Below are 15,000 nucleotides of genomic sequence, written 5' to 3'. Positions count from 1 at the left end.
TCTAACAAGAAAGCAGTGAGCAAAAAGAAATGAAGAAACAAAACAAAATGGAAATATGTTTAGCAATAAATTGGATAATTTATAGCATTGCTAAAAATTTTATTTGCATTAGCAGTGTAATCTGATTAAAATAGTTTACCGTTAGAGAGCACGTAGTAATATACTGCCGATTCAGAACTTGAAAATCTTACTTCTTAGTATTGGGCCTTGTCAATCTTGAACAATGGATGGTCATTACCGCTAAATGACACAGCACAGCGACTATAAAAGATCTAATCTAACAGGAGCTAGCAGACACAATAGTGGTGATGATCATCGATTATTCGTGCCATTTGCAACGCATCACTGTTTGAACTGACAATTACTCAACAATTAGTCAACATCACATAATTAACCTTCCATACTAACAAATGATTCTCTGACATAACATAATCATTTGAAGGAAGGTCGTGAAGAAACCTTTTAGCGATTCTTCACCGTCATTATGAAGGGAATGTTCAGTCATTATATAAGACCTTATAAATCACCAACTTCCCTCTGAAATTTCAGTGAAAAATGAATATTAAAGCAGCAAAGGACGTTAGGACGTTGGTAGTCTGGTGGGTTCAATATCTTGAACTTGTTAAGAAAGGGGCGAACTAAATAAAGAAAAAAGCTGGACATAAAGCAACTGGAAATTGATAAGACCTCACTTCCTCGGTTTTCAAGGCCGAGTGTGTGCATTCAATCTTGACACATTCGGGGGAGGTTGGCGGTTTCAGCGTAGGCGTCCCAAGCACTAGGGTGCGTGATCTACACGGCTTTGCACGATCCGCATTCAGTCCAAACCTCAATTATTCATATTTTAAGAAACAACACAAACCTGCTTCTAATGTACTGAATGATGAACTGACCACACGAACAGTCGCATCAAATTCATATTTCTCTTTTTTCTTTTGCTCCAGAGGCATTGATTCCTGGAACTATACCAACCCCCAGCGGTTTGTGTGACTGAAGGGTGACTGAAGGCAGTGTTTCCACGAAAGGTGTTCCAGCGCGAAGGCGTTTATTGGTATCTGTCACTTTGGAGTGTTTGCGTCCCGCTTCCAGGAGTCAACGCCAGAGGTGAAAAGGTAAGTTGTTTATCCAGTTGCAATTCATGACGTTGTAGAAACGACACAAACTTTGGGTAATTTTATGTCATGTTCGATGCCAACTTTCAAATATGATCGATGTTTCAAGGTGGATTTTTAACAGTTTCATGTTGGGAGGAATTTGTAAGGAGATTGTTCTGAAATTATTAATTTATAACACTATGCAGTGAAAAAATGCGAATAATTGAAGGAAACACAGTGCTTAGAAGCCATACCAAAGGAAAATAGCAAACTAATTATTATAAGAACCGAATTAATTAGTAGAAGCAAAGAAAAAAGAACTAGAATAAGATACTGCAGAACTTTAACTTAAAATCAACTCTGAAGGTGTAAAGGTAAGCTTTGATAAAATAAATTTGCATTTTCATTATTATACTCCAGTTAAGATCTGAGTTTTTTTAATCTCTTGCTCTTCTTTTTTATTCTATAAGGCAGGCTATTTAAATGCTAACCCGCTTCTTATTATCAAAATATTAACAAGAAATACTATTCGCTAAAGCAAGCATGTGACAACTTCTGAAAAATGTTAAAGCTTTCTGCTTACAAAGAAAACTATAACTTACATAAAAAAGTCTCGTACTATTTGTAGCATGTCATTAACTCTCATCATAAATTTACAAACAAATGAAGACAAAACCGCAAACCCTCATGTGACGAGGGGCCAATCCGAAGGGTTAGTCAGGTGTTGGATGGGCCAAGTGGATGAAGGGGAAGTAAGGAGATCGATGTTTAATTCGTGAACACATTGCGAACAATGCGCGAGTGATCCCTGAAGTCCCCTTTCATCAAAAGCTCTTTACAGACGGGCGTACTCAAGTTGTATATCAGCCTCAACCTACATCGGCCAAGTCCCGTCTTATCCTCTTCTTTCCTAAATGGCGCTGAGACGATTGTCCTTCCTTGTAAAACGTGAGACTCACTCATCAGATCGCTGATGGCTGGGAAATACTAACGCCTGTTCAGGAAACAAGTTGGCACCTTCTGCCTCCTTTACTTCCACCTCCAGGTTCTTGACCTCTCAGTCTGTAACTGCGTTTCACATTCGGTCGATATGGCAACACCGCAAACAAATCCAGGGAAAAATGGCTGCCTTTGTAACTTTCCACACTGTGATTTACAGGTGTGAGTTCTGGCATCTGGAGGTTATTTGTTGGAGACGAAAAGCGGTAAACCTCTAAAAGAGTTATTTTGTTGATTTATAATTTTTTTTCTTCAACAAATGCACGACACCACCACACCATATTAGTTCCACGTTGCATTGGGAAGACTTCATTTCTTTTTGTCTTTCGTAGTACTTAAGAGTGCCTCAGAGATGCATTCTCAAAGGCACATACGGGGACGTCTTTCCTAGAAAGTTTACGTTTTAGCTAACTATTTCCCTACTCATCTTCAACAATGGCGATGGCAATGTCGCTAAACCTGTCAACATTTATTACGAAGACTGTACAGTACTCAAGTACAAGTGGGAAGCACACACCTAAAGTACATTTTCGTTATTTTCCACCTTTCTTATCTCATCCTAAACAATGGCGTTTACTTTTCACAATAAAAAAAGTTTTTTTTACGGCCTTTACCTAAGAGGGGCGACTACCCTAAACTCAAACAAGCTTCCATTCCATTGCACTTGTAAAAGTGCTGGAAACCCCGACTCACTGCTTATTTTCTAAATGCCTGAAATCCATAGTTTTTTCTCTGCCCATCAATATGGAATTCATGAGGAAAGACCAGTTTCTCTTACCCTGCTAATGTTTGGCAGATAGACCTATGAAACCTCGGTGAATTTCACCATTCTTGACATCAATAGGTTAATTGATGTTATCAGTAACGGATTTTCAAAATTGTGTGCAACTCCTTTGCACTCCTGAATTTCCAAAATAGCACAAATTAACTTCATTTCCTCCATTAACATTATGTGAATCTGGCACATTTGGCAAAGCTGCGAGCTGCAGTGTTGATTTTTCTTTAAAGCCACCCTCTTCTGAGGAATGATCTAATGTAGAGATATAAATATACAAGTTGCCTTAGAGTTTTTGCAAGTCTTCGTGGATGCTGCAAGCACACGTGGTTTTTACTGATAGTTTCAGCCACCACAGTCGCCTACCTATCAGATACTCAATTAGTATTTCGCTGCTTATTTCTGAGGAGGTTTGCAAAGCAATTTTTTTTAATGCAACATTCCCAGTAGAGACTGGACCTCTCACGCGCAATTGCATACTGTATATTTATTTAAAGACAGATATATATATATATATATATATATATAGATATATATATATATATATATATATATATATATATATATATATATATATATATATATATATACGTATATTGTATAGCACACGTACACATATATTTATATATATACAAACATAATGCATATATAAAAATAAAAATATATCTATATATAAATTTATATATCATATATAGATATATATATATATATATATATATATATATATTATATATATATATATATATATTACTATATATATCTAGTGTGTGTGTATATATATATATATATATATATATATATATATATAGATATATATATATATATATATATATATATATATATATATATCTATATATACATATATTATATATGTAGAATATCAGTTTTATTTTGAATCTAAAATAAATATATTTCTACGCCGAGCTGAATAAATCAAGATGGCAACTCTGTAACCCATATTCAATGAACTTAAGGTGTATTTTTCTACAATTATTCAACTTTTATGTCATTATTACAAAGAAATAGTAACGCATTTAAGAAAAAGCAAAATGAATTTAGATGAAAATAAGGCTAAAAATCCACTCTAAAAATGAGCGCGAAATCATTCTCTTCCAGCTGTTATTAGCACTAGCACATGATAAGGCGGAAAAGGAATACATTACATATTGTCATTAAGGGAATAACCAACTCGCAGAAAGGTACTGTATTTGATCGTAAACCGACATCATGTTTTAAGCACCGGTGAGTAATTGCCGGCCTTTCAAGCGCGTAGACACGCGAGTACCGAGTCAAAACCAAGAGTTTATTCGCTGTCACGATAAGACCTTCCTTCCAAGATAATAAATCCTGAAAGTCTCTGCAAAATTCTTTCAGTTAACTGCGCGGGCGTTATCTGAATTTTGCAAAAGCTACGCGTAGTCTTAATTGCGTGGGCGTTATCTTGCTGTAACTTCCACTCTCAATTTTGCCAGTTACACATATTCAGCTTAATCCGACCTCAATAAATAAAGCAAAGAATAAAATCGAATCTACATTAATCACTAGTGGCATTCGTAAGAAGAGCGCACATTTGCATTGGTATAAACAAGATGTACAAAAACAATTCATCTTGCAACGCGGCCACAAGAAAAATCTCATAGCTATTAAACTGACTTAGTATCTAGGTGTGATGTTTTTTGTGAGGTCGTGAATAAGAGATACGCTTAGCATCATTTGACTGATATACTAGTACCGTATTGAAAATGGACAATGAAGTGGAACGAAGAACTTACCGATGACAAACATGTAAATACACGGAGGAGGATTATGCACACAAAAAAAAAAAATTAAGATAATGTAGCAAAAAAGAGAGAAAGCGAAAGATGAGATGACATTGTGATTATATACTGAATTCTTTGTCAGACATATTCACAGGAACCAACGGCAGCACTGCCTCTCAATGTGACAAACATTAAGTACAGAAGATGAATATCCCACATTAATTGAAGTAAAGCTAGCAGAAATGCATTTAAACCACAGAAAACCCTAACCGTTGAGAGAATGTTTTAACAAATATATGACGAAATGGCTAAAAAGAAAGCCTGGAGAAATCTAGCAAGTAAATTCAATAGGTTTTTATGACACCAACTCGTCAAATCTGAGCCGATTTCCCAAAAGCTTAATATACTCGAGACAACATACAGGATATATCAGCCCTGTTTCACCATAATCTGTCTGCCCGTCTATGAGTTACCCAGCTAACCCCATCATACACAACGGTCACAACCTCCTCCATATTTCTTTGGCGGTGGCAATAATGAAAGTTTGCTCTTGATGGCCGTTACTCACTTAGTCAGATACACATAAAGAATGAAAAGTGTTCACAAAATGTTTGGGTGCATGTTGGATTTGAATTCTTTTATTTCTTTTGCTGAGAGAGAGAGAGAGATAGCGATGAGAGAGAGAGAGGAGAGAGAGAGAGAGAGAGAGAGAGAGAGAGGAGAGAGAGAGAGAGAGATTGTTTAAAATCGAAATAGGACATTGTTACTAAACTTTTCATGCCTAATCATCGACACCTGCTCCTCTGTCAGCTCCTCATCTGAAAGAATGATGGAGTTTTAATACCTTCGTAACAGGCATCAGCGAGATCTTAGGCAACGTTCATCAGTTTTGAATAAATAAAATACATATCAAACAGCAGACTAAGGTATTTGGGAACTTCACATATGACTTTTCATGAGTTTCTCCCAGCAAAAGAGGTTCTATACCACCGTCTTTCTCTACTTTCCAACAAAATGTCAGGCGTCCTCTGCAAAACATTAAATTATGAGCTTTTTATATATATATATTTTTTGAATTACATTATTCTTCATCATCTACCAGACGGGTACTACTTCTCCAGAAACCATATAACGATCGGTTCCCTAGAGGGGGAACACGATAATTGGCCTGTAATTGTCGCAATGACAGAATACCAACAGTTTTCAGGTGGCAGATAAGCGAGGCATTTTTCAATGGAATGGATAAAACACAGCAGGGGGGACACTAATGACATCTAATGACTGACGTAATAATTGCCGAGTTAATGGGATATTTACACAGCCACTGACAAAAGAAACATTCGCAAAGGAGAATAAGTCAAGTTCTCTGAAAAATAATCCAGTGAACTACAACAGACGATCCCGAACTTACAGAAACTACGGTAGTATACACCAAGGTCTAGAGAGTACAGACCTTGGTATACACGTACTTTCCTGAAACATATTTAGCTAAGACACGTCGAAGAAGTTTATTATCGCCGTTAAATTTCTTAATGACGGTGAGACTTACTAACTCTTCATGTCTAATAACTATGTTGCCAAATGGTTCCAACTACAGGATGACAGCGATAATAAGGCGCAGCTAAGGGCCTAAAGGATGCTGCAAAGGAACTTAAGTAATACCTACAGTGCACCAAGTGAGGTGTACTGACGCCATTACTCCACTACGGGGAAGTTGAAGACGTAGAAGATAAGATGAAAAATGATGACAGCGTTAACAAGATATAAAAGGAAGATCCTTGTTTTGGAGAAGTTCAGTCGCCTGGGGAAAACTAAAGTGAGAGACTGAACAAAAGAACAGATAATTTGGAAGGTTGGAAGGCAGGAGGAGGGAGGAGGAGGAGGAGGGAGGCGGAGGAGGAGGAGGAGGAGGAGAGAGGAGGAGGAGGAGGAGGAGGAGGAGGAGGAGGCGGAGGAGGTGGATATGGAGGATGGAGGAGGAGGAAGGAGAGGAGGAGGAGAGCAAAAAGATAAATTACCACATTACTAGATCAATAGATATGTTGGAACAAAAATGCCTAAATGTCCCGGAAGCACTAGTGAGCATGCAAGATCGAGAGAGATAAGAGTTGTGGTATGCTTAGTAACTGTAAATTTGTTTTTGATAAGTTTTTAGTGTGAGTATTTAGTGATGCTGATACTGTACAAGATTTCTAAATAAGAGTCATCCTCCATTAAACTGTCCAAATATCAATATTGAGGTAAATGTCGGTTTTTTTTTCTTTTTTTTTTTAGCCATACCTTTTCGAGGATACGACTGGGAGGTAAATAAATGTGGTGTGTGTGTGTGTGTGTGTGTGTGTGTAAGACATCCATCTTTCGTTAAAAAAAATATTTTACGCTTAATAGCGACTAGGGTTCATAACAGAGCCCTTTATAGCAAGAGTAATGAAAGTATCATAAATTATTCCTCACATCAATTTGGCCAAGTACAGCCATGCATGACCTATCATTCATATGTATGTATTATTTTATGTTTTTACTGTTGAATTGTGAATTCAGTACGTCAATTATGTCACAGTCTTGTTGAATTTATAAGGATACGTACACAGAAGACCATAAATTAAGAAATTTCAGGTTGACATGACCTCCTTTGTCCAACAGTAGTAATTTTACAGTTATCTAGGACACAGATATACGACAATAGCTTACAACGTGTCGCAGCTAATGACAGCTAAGGAACGCAATAACGCGATTGGTTGCTAAGCAAAGAAAAAATACTGGTAGTTATTCGAAAGGATCGACTTTCATTGGCTCCTCAGGTTATGACTAGTTCATCACTTTCCCAACAGATGGCGCAAGCGAAGCCCTAAAAAAACAATTACCATTAAGTAGAACAACTCGATACACATAAGACATTCAGCTACAATAACGGTATAATACGCAGGCTTCACACTGCACCCGCTAATCAGCACGCAAGACCTTATGCAAACTTTACTTATCTTTACCACGACTCGATATCGTTTTAATCGAACAAATGTAGAGTTTTTACATAAAACAGAATATATAATTTAGTCCAAAAGCCAAGCACTGGGACCTATAAGGTCATTCAGGGCTGAAACGGAAATTGAGAGTAAAAGGTTACAAAGGTGTACCAGGAGGAAAACCTCACAGTTGCACTATGAAACAATTGTTAGGAGAGGGTGGACAGTAAGATGGAAGAAAGAATATGAGAGGAAATACAGTAAAATTAATGGAAGGTGCAGAAAAGACGCTGCAAAGAACTTTAAGTATTGCCTACAGTGCACCGAGCCTGAGGTGCACTCACGGCACTAACCCCCCTACGGGGGAGTTTTTATATAAAACCTCAACAAACTTTCCATTATTTTAATGTTTCTTTTAGTTATGCAAACCACTACAAGTAAATCTCAATCACTTTCACTGAAGAAAGCACAGGAAACGACTTTAAATAACCATGATAAATTACATCCAAAGTAAAAAAAAAAAAATTAAAAATAACCGAGAATCTTAACATTTAACAAGCCAATGGGAAATGTGAAGTGCTCTCTTTCTCTGCAATGCAAAAGTGGGTTTGGCTTGTAATTAAAAAAAAACTGGGGTCGATTACCCCTGGTTCTAATCTACAGACACATTCCAGACAGGGAACTGGGGGGAGGGGGGTTGTCTGGGGGACGGTTAGACACACATGCATATAGGGGGGTAACTGGAGGAGAGAGAGAGAGAGAGAGAGAGAGAGAGAGAGAGAGAGAGAGAGAGAGAGAGAGTCTTAAACGGTTTAATGATTGGGTCTATAAGGTAGAGGAGATATACAATCAATAGTTGAGTGAAACAGTAAAAGTTATCCAAAAACTGATAAGCGAAATTCAATAAACATATGAGGAATAAAAAGCAAAGGATCCGAACTAACAATTAAGACAAATATGTCAGGCCAGACTAAATCTATAACAGATAGTTGACCGGGAATAAGAGAGAGAGAGAGAGAGAGAGAGAGAGAGAGAGAGAGAGAGAGAGAGAGACTCATAAAATGTCAACCCACCAAGTAAGGTACCTCGAAAGCCTCGCCAAGTATCAAACCCGACCCCGCTCTCACCCCCCCCCCCCCCCCCCAACTCCTTGCCCCCTTCACCCAAACACACTCGCCCAGTCTCTTTGTTCTTCTCTCTCTCTCACCTTCTCTTTCTCTCTCACGAGTCACTTACGTTTCGGATCTCGTAGTACGACAATCGCCTCCCTTCGAAGATAACAAAAAAGAGATCTAGTCCGTTGGTTTAAATCGAGTGAAAGGCAATATATAACTGAAGAAAAGTAAGAATAACGACCAAAAAGGGCAATGACAAATCGGTGTTGACTCTCAAGTGGCAAAATTGAATCTGTATTGTGATAGTCTTCAAAAGGCTCATCACTGAAAGAGCGTCAATCTGGAAACAGTCTATCTCGGCTCCGCTGAAAGAAAAATTAAAATTGAGACTCCTGTTCGGCCGGAAAGAGACAGCCATTTGTCTTTCAGAATTACACACAGGGACAGTTCATTGACCTGACCAAACTTCGACGAGCAAACAGGAGCTGCAGGTGTCTCGTAATAATAATAATGGAGGTTGAGAGCCATAATGTCCGAACAAGCTGAATCGAGCCTCGCATACTGGAGTCAAATCTACGGTAAGACGCTGCCACGTTTCAATAGATAGCTGTCGTTTCTTTTACGTATGACTATTATTCATTGTTGTTAATTCTCAAGTTATTCATTGGACAGAGATGCACATTCCTTGGAACATTTTTAAATTCTTATAGTCATTCATTAAATGACAGCTGAAAATAACTGGGGCATTATTTCCTCATTGAAACTACAAAAGATGGATAGTGAAATTAATTACAAAAAACTTTAGCAGTAAGCTACATTCACCTACAAGAATGTACGTGCATTTGGCAATGCAGGAAGGGCGGTTTTCAGTACAGTAAGTCCAAATGCATAGATACATATGGCAGGTGTATACTGCATGGCAATGTAGCAAGCAAATTCAAGGCGCTTGAATTAAAAATTGAAGAATTATATTTTGCACATATTAGAAGTTCACTTAATCCCAAGTTCATCAAGAAATATCAGCTTCAGACATCAAGAATGCATCAAACTTAGAATCATATCTTGAAAATATCGTCTTTTGTTATATTCTCTTGATTATCTATCAAAGTTCTATAATCCTAAATCTTAAAGGTACTGGCTTTCTCCCTTCACTTAAATAACGCATTCAATATTAATTTCCCACTTTCGTTCGTAATCGCACTCTTAAGAACATTTAAAATCATTCTTAAAATGACAACATTTCACATACACGGGGACATTTTGACTCTTAGTAAGCGAGCAAGCGCGCAAGCAAACGTAATACAATTATCTCAAAAGAGCCTTTTGAAAGGAAGAGACACAGACATGGTATTCTTCTTAAAGAATCATTTACGAAGAGAATCACACGCATGCGCGTTAAGCTGCTTTTCACAAGAATGCGAGAGAAGGAACATTGATTCATGGGAGATTGACGGGGAGAGAAAGTGGGGGGGGAGGGGGGGTGGAGGATTTGGGGGACGATGGTGGGTGTGGAGGGACTTCAACCCGTACCCTAAAAACTCCTAATTACTACTTACTTGCGTGATGACGCTCACACCAACAGGACATATTAGTAATCAACCAAGATAAAGTCAACTGGGGGTCATTTACTCCTTCCGCACAACACAACGCGCGCGCACACACACACATGAAGTGTCCAATCGAGATAAATGACCATAAAAAAGGATTTTCAATACTTTATTTCAGAAGAGCAACTTCAGAACTGTTGCACACGTTATCTCCACCCATCCCTGCCTTGAAGCTTTATATACTCACGAGGCGCCAAGCCTTGATTAGAGCAGGGGCTCAAGGCACGGTAACGTCCCCATCTCCTAAAATAAGCATGTTACTTAAATTCTAGTAGTAACATGATTGCTACACCACTGGTCTCCAGACCAGTGAAGTTAAACCGAGTCTGGGAAGTGCATCAAAGGGTGAACAGCAATGGATGCCAAAGACCAGTGGCATGAGGGCCACCACAGAAGAAAGATACTTCTCGCTTTATTTCTTAGCCTCAATGAAAGGACTTTGTCCTGATGATGATCTAGCACTGCTATCCCAAAACGCAGAGACCAAAGACACCATCTGTTATGAGTTTTTTTTTTTTTTTTTTAAGAGAAGATAACTATTATTTCCAATGCTTGCCCTGAATCTTTGATTCATGTTAAAAGTGGTGAACCCGCGTTTCAGACTAGGTACTAATTATTTCAAGATAATTGTCTATATCAGCCTGGAAATGTATTAGAATTGTTCTGGAAGTTTCCACTCTGGTGTCAACAGCCGTGGTACTTTCCCCCAGATGTCACTATCTAAATACACTTCACTGAAGAAGCATTGATGCCAGTGATCTCAGCTATTTGTTAATCTACCCAAAATCAAGTGATGACAATTACTTGTTTGTTAACAGCTGATGTTTTTTAATGTCACGACTGGGTTCGCTAGAGCAGTCCCCGTCATGTCCGAGTTCAGAAACCCAATTGAAATACGAAAGTGGGAGGGGTTTCCACCAAGCGTGTTGTATAAGTCTTCGTAGACTTCACTTGAGGCCATAAACTTATTCGGGGATTTCACTTGCACCTTTGTGAATTTCCAAAGGTCTCATTATCAAGTAATAATGGAAAACAACTACACTGTTTTCTAGTTTTATAAAATTCCGGGTTAGAATCCCAGACATCATCCAGTCTCATGAGATTCTTGGTTCGTGGAATGGTAACAAAAACATCACCAATCTTACTTGCAACATTTCAAAAAGCAACATTATGTCTAGACATTTGTGATTAAGACTTAATTCATCAGCTTCGCCTGTAGCCAACTTTTATTTCATTTTTTATTTGGAATTAAGTCACAAAAGGACAGACGGCTACACGTCCCATTTTTTCTATTTTAAAAGAAATATCTGACTTGTTTATTTGTTTGTATTGTTTTTATGTTGCCTGGAACCAGTGGTTATTCAGCAACGGGACCAACGGCTTTACGTGACTTCCGAACCACGTCGAGAGTGAACTTCTATCACCAGAAATACACATCTCTCACACGTCAGTGGAATGCCCGAGAATCGAACTCGCGGCCAACTAGGTGGCAGGTCAAGACCATACCGATCACGCCACTGAGGCGCTCTCTTTCCTATTACGCAACTGTCAATGTCCTACTGGCACTATACTTAAACCTATCCAATATAACCATTATATACGCCTTCCTCTACGGCTTCCTTTCCTCATAGAATTCTCCTTATGAAAAAACTATCATTATTTCCATTGCAATCAATAAAACTGCCATAAAATAAAGAAAAAAGAGCATCGACACACTTAGGATTCGTGCCACCTTTAGGTCATGAATATCAGGTAATGACATCCTTACATAACGATTAACAAAACTCAGTCGAAAACAAAGAACAGTCTGCGCTCTCTCATACTAGCCTTCCCCGCCCCCAACCCCCGCCAGTAGTATAGAACCACCTGCTGAATTCCACCCCCAACCCACCTTCCCCACGCCTACGCCCAACCCCCTCCACCTCACAATGTCTTTCCCCGGACCTAATACGCCATAGCCTACATACCTGGAGCCTACCTACCCTTTCGCCCGCCTCCTAATTGCATGGCAACTGGTTGTGGAGTTGCTTGAGGAAGTAAATAATGGCGCAAATACGTTGCTCCGCGTTTATCGATCGACAAAGGGAATTATTCACGCAGCGGCTTACAGTTGTAGGATAGGGAACTGGATCGTGGGTGATATAATATATTGCGTACCAAGCGAGGCACGCGTCGTGTGCCCTGAGAAATTACCCTGAAGTAAGTGGTTTCACGTTATGTAATCAGAGCTGCGGCGAAGAAGCTTAACCTTCAGGTTTTGTATAATATTCAGTGACATTTGTCTGGTAGGATCTTCTGGTAACGATTCAATGACTACACGATGTACACTGATGAAACATTACCAAATAGCCTTCCATGGGGCGATCGAGGTAAATCGATTATTAATTGTTAATTAGCGGAAGTGTCCTGGATGACCTCATGAGAGAGAGAGAGAGAGAGAGAGAGAGAGAGAGAGAGAGAGAGAGAGAGAGAGAGAGAGGATCGAATACTCGGCTAATGGGAGCATTTGTAAAGGAGCAAATCGCTCGAGTTCTACCATGACTAAAGGTAGAAGAACTTCTATTTTTTTTTATAACACGAGTGATGGCGTTATAGCAGGATCGTGACATCAGCCTTGGTCTTGTTACATAAATCACAAAATAATCTTAACAGCCTCTAAACATGTGACCTAAAAGATCACTATTTTACCGTACTGCATTTCGGACGTAAATGACTCTGGGGGAGGGGAGGGGGGATGGGATAGTGAAAGAAAGGAATATCATTCGTTTCGTACAAGGAAAACTCCGAAGATCAATACGCGAACGCGGTCACCCACGTCATAGGTTTAAACACATGGACTGTGTAGGTGTCGGTCCTGGTAACCACGATGTGGTTGTCATGAAGAAATAACAACAAATCACAGGAAAGCTCTCATATATTTTCATACGGTTGTGATGATTTATAAATATATATATATATATATATATATATATATATATATATATATATATATATATATATATATACATCTACATACATAATATATATATATATATATATATATATATATATATATATATATATATATATATTATATATATATATATATATATATATATATATATACTATTCTTAGACTTGATTTTCTATTTATGCGGATCGTCTTTAGTCTCTTAATCACAAAATCAGTGCCTGTAGTTTTTCCTTGTGTACGTCTGCCTTTTGTTTTTAAATAGAACTAGGCTAGGATAAGGTGAAATCCAGGAACTTAAGATGGCCGACATTTAATCAAACTTATGGCCAGAAGGAGATTGTACATTCGTAAGCACGAATGTTCTGTAAAAGAGGTTGGTTATATTATTAACCAGCCTCAAAAAAAAGTGCGTCAATTCTTCTTACACCACATATACACAATAAAGACTAGACTTGACTTACCACCTCGTCCTTGGACATGATCTTAATCTTTATTTACTTCACCTTGACAGCATTGTGTCTTTCTTAATTGCCCTTCTAATCCTCCTATCTGCTCCTCGGGTATTCGTGACCTGACTTCTCTTCCCCCTCCCCGAAAGAAAGAAAGAAAGACAGAAAGGAAAGAAAAATGAAGCCAGTCCCTAAGGCTGCCAGGAATGTGTCTGGCTATCGATTATTATCAACTTGTATTCAGACCTCCCAAGTCATTTGTTTTGACAGCATGGACACCCCTGTTCTCCCTCCAAAGGAGGAAATAATCGAGGAGGAGGAGGAGGAGGAGGTGGTGGTGGTGGTGGTTACAATAAAAAAGCGAGGACACTGATGGTTATTGAAACTATAAAAAAAAAAATTTGGGATCTTTCCAAGTTGACAAGTTTCAAGAATTAGGATTAACATTTAATGCAAAGGTAAATAAAATGACAATAACTATAATTAGTGGAGGAGTTTTTACATACTCAACAGACCAGGAAAATATATAAATGGTTCTCACAAATGGGAAAGTGTGAGGAACCTTTACCATAATAGTTAATCTCAAAACATCCTAAAGTAAAATGCGAAGAATATTTCTCCATCGCAAAAATTACGAGAAACTACTTATATCCACAAAGGAAAAGAAAAGAAGCTACTGATATCCAAATACTCTAGTGACGAACTTCTTTGTAATTTTCACTGGATTCTTTGAGAAACTTGAAAACAGATTTTTATGGCGTTCTTATTCCATTCCTGTTGTCAAACTATGCCAAATGATTTGGAAAAGTGTTCCCAATTGAAGTCCTTCCTCCGATAAAGCATTAAAGACTAATGCATAAAACATCAAGGACAATGAGCATAGAACATCAATGAAAACTGAACTGGGACAATCGACATTCTTACAAGACAGGAGTGAAACCCTGAATCTCGTGATGTTCAATGCAAACTGGAATTTGAGAGACAACTGAGGTGGACCTCTTTAGTTGTGCAGCACGTAATCTACATTGGTCCTGTCGAAATAATCCTGCAGAATTTGTTGAACCAAACTAGTATTTATTAATCCACCTCTTCACAAACAAAGACATGCCAAACCTAGAGCTTAGAAATGAGTAAAATTCAAGAGTGAGTTTGTGGCTAATCAATTTTATAATGGAAAGGTAAACTATGTATATTAAAATTAAATCATACTACCTAAAATAAACAAAGGGTAGTGGCCAAATACAAAATAATACATAATTGTAAAATATATTATAACAAATATATA

General features: G+C 38.1%; 1 protein-coding gene across 4 annotated transcripts in view; it reads left to right on the top strand.

Annotated features, from left to right (window-relative positions):
* Nucleotides 1-15,000, top strand: part of LOC135217762 (caveolin-3-like) — a 103,224-nt gene that overhangs the window by 33,293 nt on the left and 54,931 nt on the right. For 3 of the 4 annotated variants that reach the window (XM_064253782.1, XM_064253777.1, XM_064253778.1), the window contains exon 2: nt 945-1,112. Coding sequence is in view for 1 of the 4 variants with exons in the window: in XM_064253779.1 (XP_064109849.1) it covers nt 9,236-9,284 (49 nt within the window). In the remaining 3 variants the exon portion in view is untranslated. Of the gene's footprint in view, nt 1-944; nt 1,113-8,841; nt 9,285-15,000 lie in introns of those variants that run through there. The other variant, XM_064253779.1, reaches the window with a different exon arrangement.

The sequence above is a fragment of the Macrobrachium nipponense genome, chromosome 7, assembly GCF_015104395.2.
Source record: "Macrobrachium nipponense isolate FS-2020 chromosome 7, ASM1510439v2, whole genome shotgun sequence".
In the NCBI taxonomy this organism is placed as follows: Eukaryota; Metazoa; Arthropoda; class Malacostraca; order Decapoda; family Palaemonidae; genus Macrobrachium; species Macrobrachium nipponense.
This window is presented reverse-complemented; position numbering and strand designations above follow the sequence as displayed.